Source organism: Styela clava, chromosome 1 (genome assembly GCF_964204865.1).
Source record: "Styela clava chromosome 1, kaStyClav1.hap1.2, whole genome shotgun sequence".
In the NCBI taxonomy this organism is placed as follows: Eukaryota; Metazoa; Chordata; class Ascidiacea; order Stolidobranchia; family Styelidae; genus Styela; species Styela clava.
This window is the reverse complement of record NC_135250.1, coordinates 22,302,745-22,307,517: the sequence shown is the minus strand read 5'-3', so window position 1 is coordinate 22,307,517 and position 4,773 is coordinate 22,302,745. Positions and strand designations below refer to the sequence as shown.

Below are 4,773 nucleotides of genomic sequence, written 5' to 3'. Positions count from 1 at the left end.
AACAAAATTATTTTTGCATTGTTCGCGGGCCACAATACAAAACAAACACTTTTATTGTGCAAACACATTGATCAGTAAATGTAAGTGCTTTTGAACATCGATAAGATCTTCAAAGCAAAATCTTAACTTGGAAAATGATCATTGCTCACACGATTCTGAAATGCCGTTATAAATTGTATTTTTTTCATCACCGACACAACTTTGATACATCAAGATATTTGATATATCAAGCAAGCAATGTGGTATTTTCTCTCCGACATCTTGTTAAAAATCTGTTTGAATTCATTACCTTTTTTCAAACTCATGTTTACAAAATAACTGCAGATTGGTTGATTACCGAATGTGAGGTAAAGGAGGGTAATTACTAAATTCTTCGACAAATGTACTGAATTTTTTGTAATACTGTATAGGCTGGTTGCATAAAAACACCCGGCATGAATTATATTGTTAGGCCATAACATTAATATATACTTATTAATCTGGCATTAACAACACTAGTCAATTCAGCGACATTAGTGATGTAACAATATGTCAAAAGATTTTTCTGGTTCATTTTATGAAAAAACAACATCAAAATGAATTATCCAATTACTCTCCGAATGCGACGCGGGCCACAGATTATGAAGCTGCGGGTCGCGTGTGGGTTTAGACCACCCTGATCCAGACTGTCAGAGTGGGGAAAAATTACCACTGACTCCGAGTTTAAAAAGTTTTACCGCCTACTTCGGGTCAAGAAACATTTTGACTGCGACTCTCAACTCCGGATTGTAAAAAAAATCGACTCCGACTTTAGCTACAAACCCGAAAAAAAATATCAAGTTTGGACAACAAAAACTGACGCACACGCCTTCTTTAGACTGTTAAGAACGCTTAGTAAATTCAGTACCTTATGAGATTCTGTAGAAAATTCTGACTTATTTTATCTCTTTGGGTGATGGCACCGTAAGTGCAAAGTACATTGATGTGTATTTCTAAAACTTGGAGCTATCTTACATATATATATGCATAGCGGATAAAGACAATGTCCCACGAAACTACTCAGAAGTGACACAAAATCTACGAAGAATTAGGTTTCAGGTGGTAACTGACGTACCAGACCTACGAGACACTTATTGGTCTTTATCAGATATATATAAGATCGACGAAACCTAGAGATTTTCCGTTCAATGCGATTGGGGAAGCAATCTTTGAGTGGTTGTTAATTCCACATAAAAAGAAGACAATTAGTACTCCCGTAGTATGTGTACCAGGTTAGGGTTAGACCATAATTTTATTTCGATTTTTCTTATTTTAGTTCCATTACGAGTTCGGGGACTGTCTGTGTTAGTCAAGTGAATATACCCCTGCTCATGGGTTTCAGTCGCTTCCAATAGATATTGAAAGCGTAAATATTAGGTTTTAAATATTACATGCTAGTTACATATCAAATGCGCTTTAGGAGTTTCAAAGATTCCAAGAACTACATTCTTCAGAATAAATATGCCTTTATTTATAAAAGTGATAAAATCAGCGTATTTCATATATATCAAACATATTGTTTTTTGAGAACAATTATTGCCTTTTCCTTGTCCAAAGTACCCGCATAACACCGCAGCCATCTTGGATCAGCTGAATATTGTATGTACGTATAGTGATACAACATTCCTACCGCCGTTAGATATTACTATGGTTCCATCACAGGTTCAAATCCCATGCCCACAACCTCACTCAGGGGATAATAAATTGGGTAGGCAACAATAAACCGAAAGATTTCTGTCCTTCCACAACTAAAGTAACTCCTTACACATATCAGTGGTTTGTGAGATGTTCGGGGAAGAAGTCGTATCGATACGTCGTACGTCGTATAAAAAATCTAGTTAATACTAACATTTAGTTAATACTTTTTATTAAGAACACGAGCGATGAATGAAAGATACTATGATATACAGTTTTGAAAGGTAAATCAACATACGAAACGTAATTAGATAATATATATGATACGAGTTGTATTTTGTTCTCATTTTTGTGTTCCAAATAATAAAAGAAAAAAGTTCGAAATTAATATTTCATAGGATTTTTTAAAATACTTGAAATTTTGAGTAAAAAGCAAAATTCTTGATTTTGTAAAGCATGAAATGTTGATATCCATATGATGAAGGACCAATTTTTGCAATTTCAAGTATGTTTATGAATCGCTAGTGCATGCCGTGTAAGTCAGTACAAACAGTATACATCTTGTGAGTGATGTACGTACAGTAAATAGATGAAGTTGACTTAGTGTGAATCCATGCCATAAAAATGTAATTTTTCACATACGAAATTCCACGTAATGAATAAAGATTAGAGTAACGCCACTGGCAACAAAATCTAAAATATCGGTAACAAAGTTTTCATAATTCTACACCATGAAACATCTCAATTGCCTTGTATTCCCATCTTTATGAACATAAAAAATACGTTGTTATTTTGCAAAAACAGTTTATATACTAATTTCCTAGTAAGCCGATGTTATCATCGACAGAGACGTCATTAAATATCTTGGACATGCCTTTGAAACCAATATGTTATGTGAGGCTAGTATGGAAATTGCTACATTCAATATCACAATGCTTCTTGTATTATTACAGTGAAAACAATGAAAAGCCGGTGAGATGATATATTCAGAGTTCATTGTGACGTGAATTCGGTTTCTCCGTTTCAGTATTTTTAGTTTTCTTGGGTTTTCCCGCATTTTTAAATTTCTTCTCTTTTCCAGATTTCTTTTCACAGAAGCCGGGCCTTCCTTCGATAGGGGTAAAACAAAGTCTTTTTTCTAGTCCTTTACCTTTGCTTTTTCTAAAAGTTTCGTAAACTATTTCCTCTCCAACGTCACCGACCAAGATTTGACACATTTGTTTGAATCTGAAACATTTAAAAATGTTAAAAATTGATAAGTGCATCCTATATTATTAGCTTCGTGGCAAAATTGTTTGTCTGGACAAGGACGTCGTGAGCACTTGAAGAGCTCTTTTGGGATTGGTATACTTTCACCAACACTTGAGACTCAACGGCCGGTGTAATATATACTTAAGACGCAGATAAGACAATATTAAATATCTACAATGATCATGATATTGTTCTAAAGTTTTGTGATTAAGACGTGACTGTCGATCAAAATCTGGCCACGTAACAAAAACTGCAGGGGTAATGGTACCGGAGACATTTGAAACATATACTAGAAAGAACATTTCGGTGCAATCATGCATAAACAAAAGTTTAAATTAGATAAATATTATTGATTTTCGTTAGAGTAATTAAGAAATTTATAAGTTTGCCTGCGATGTGCGTTTCTTAATAAATCGTCATGTTGACTCATACCTAAATGGCCATTTCCCGCCTCCTTGCATGATTCCCGGAATGTCCGAAGTTTCGAAACCGGGTCCGGATAATCTATTTACTCCTTCCACTTCTTTAATGCCGTACTGTTCCCAGCTGTCATCACAAACGCCTTCTAATAAATCTAAAACTCTATCTTCAGACAATTCTTTTTTGCCTTTCTTGATTGATGGAAATTTATCAATTTCTTTCTGTGATAAAAAAAAAAGTTTTGATTATCACGTGCATGGGCAATATTCAGAAATATATGAAACAGCATGAATTAGTATTTTTTGAAGGAATCAAATTTGAGGTAAAACGATCTGACACCACGTCGATTTCTGCCCATCCAGTCTATTTAGTTTCATACTGGATGAGATAACGGGTTTAGGTTTGTTATTGTTACCATCGGACGAACCACAACACGCCAACATTTTCGAATGAACACACGCGCCTAAGCCGTTTTAACCTGCATTTGTAATCTTTGTATAAAAGGTTAAAGTTTAAGCGATAAGCAAACCAGTCAATCTTTCAACACAAACAATGTAATAAATCGGCTCAGACGAAATTGTAAAACTGCGGTGTCAAAACCAGTCTTGTTGTTTTTTGTTGCAAAGCTTGCAGTTCATTTTTCATGACTACAACGATCTGATGTGTTTGGATAAGACAAATATTTTTTAGTCTTACCTCGAGGGTATCTGCGAACCGGAAGGCAATAATTCTGCAAGCATCGCACTTTAGGTAATTGGGCATGTGGATAGACATGGAGTCTTCGTCGCTCAAATCCGGTGTTCCCATACTGATAGACCCTGCCATTTGGGGATCATTCTTGTCTTTTTTGTGGGGATTAGGTGGAATTCTGCTAGGATCACCACTCAGTACCGTTTGGCTATTCACGCCAACACAAGTCAATAGAATGGCAAATAGTTGTAAGTAAGTAGCTTGCATAATTCAATTTATTACTGTAAATTAAAAGGACATATGAACACCATAAATAAATTCATGTACAATTTCGCACTTTCGCTTTGAATAAGGCTCTGCACTTGGTCGTAGAAATCTACCGGGATTTTATGGTTTTCCACGGCCAGCAGAAAACAGACATTACTTTTTACTTTGGCCCTGTATGGCCCAATGAAGATCTCGTATTTATTCGCACACATATATATATCTTGTAATTTGAGATTAAACCACTCACTAGCGGATGCTCACACTGGGCTTTGTTCGTAGCGAAATGCGTGTAAAACGCCATATAAAAATAGCCTGGTTATTAGTAAATACGTCAATGGTAGCGATTACATCAAAGTCAGGGATTGGTGAAGCGTACTTGGCTGGATTGACTGACTAGTCAGTCGTCGTAAGATTAGTATTAGATTCATTGAGATTGTTGCTATTTATACCGTAAAGTTTTCATTCTTAAAGGTGAGGTCAAGTTGTAGCAAG

At 35.5% G+C, this 4,773-nt stretch overlaps 1 protein-coding gene across 1 annotated transcript; it reads right to left on the bottom strand.

Moving 5' to 3' along the window:
* Positions 1-1,473: 1,473 nt before the first annotated feature.
* On the bottom strand, positions 1,474-4,297 carry LOC120344916 (marginal zone B- and B1-cell-specific protein-like). Its single transcript, XM_039414247.2, has 3 exons — positions 4,021-4,297; positions 3,337-3,545; positions 1,474-2,880 (listed from the first exon to the last, which is right to left on the bottom strand). Exons 1-3 carry the CDS (start codon positions 4,279-4,281, stop codon positions 2,640-2,642), a joined length of 711 nt encoding a protein of 236 aa, XP_039270181.2. The 5' UTR covers positions 4,282-4,297; the 3' UTR covers positions 1,474-2,639.
* Between the last annotated feature and the right edge of the window lie 476 nt (positions 4,298-4,773).

What these genes read in the sequence shown, in the direction of transcription:
- LOC120344916 (XM_039414247.2), bottom strand. Translation starts at nt 4,281, where the DNA reads ATGCAAGCTACTTACTTACAACTATTTGCCATTCTATTGACTTGTGTT. An exon ending in GGTTCGCAGATACCCTCGAG is followed by an intron (nt 3,546 to 4,020) that starts GTAAGACTAAAA and finishes TTTTTATCACAG; the next exon opens with AAAGAAATTGATAAATTTCC. An exon ending in GGCGGGAAATGGCCATTTAG is followed by an intron (nt 2,881 to 3,336) that starts GTATGAGTCAAC and finishes TAAATGTTTCAG; the next exon opens with ATTCAAACAAATGTGTCAAA.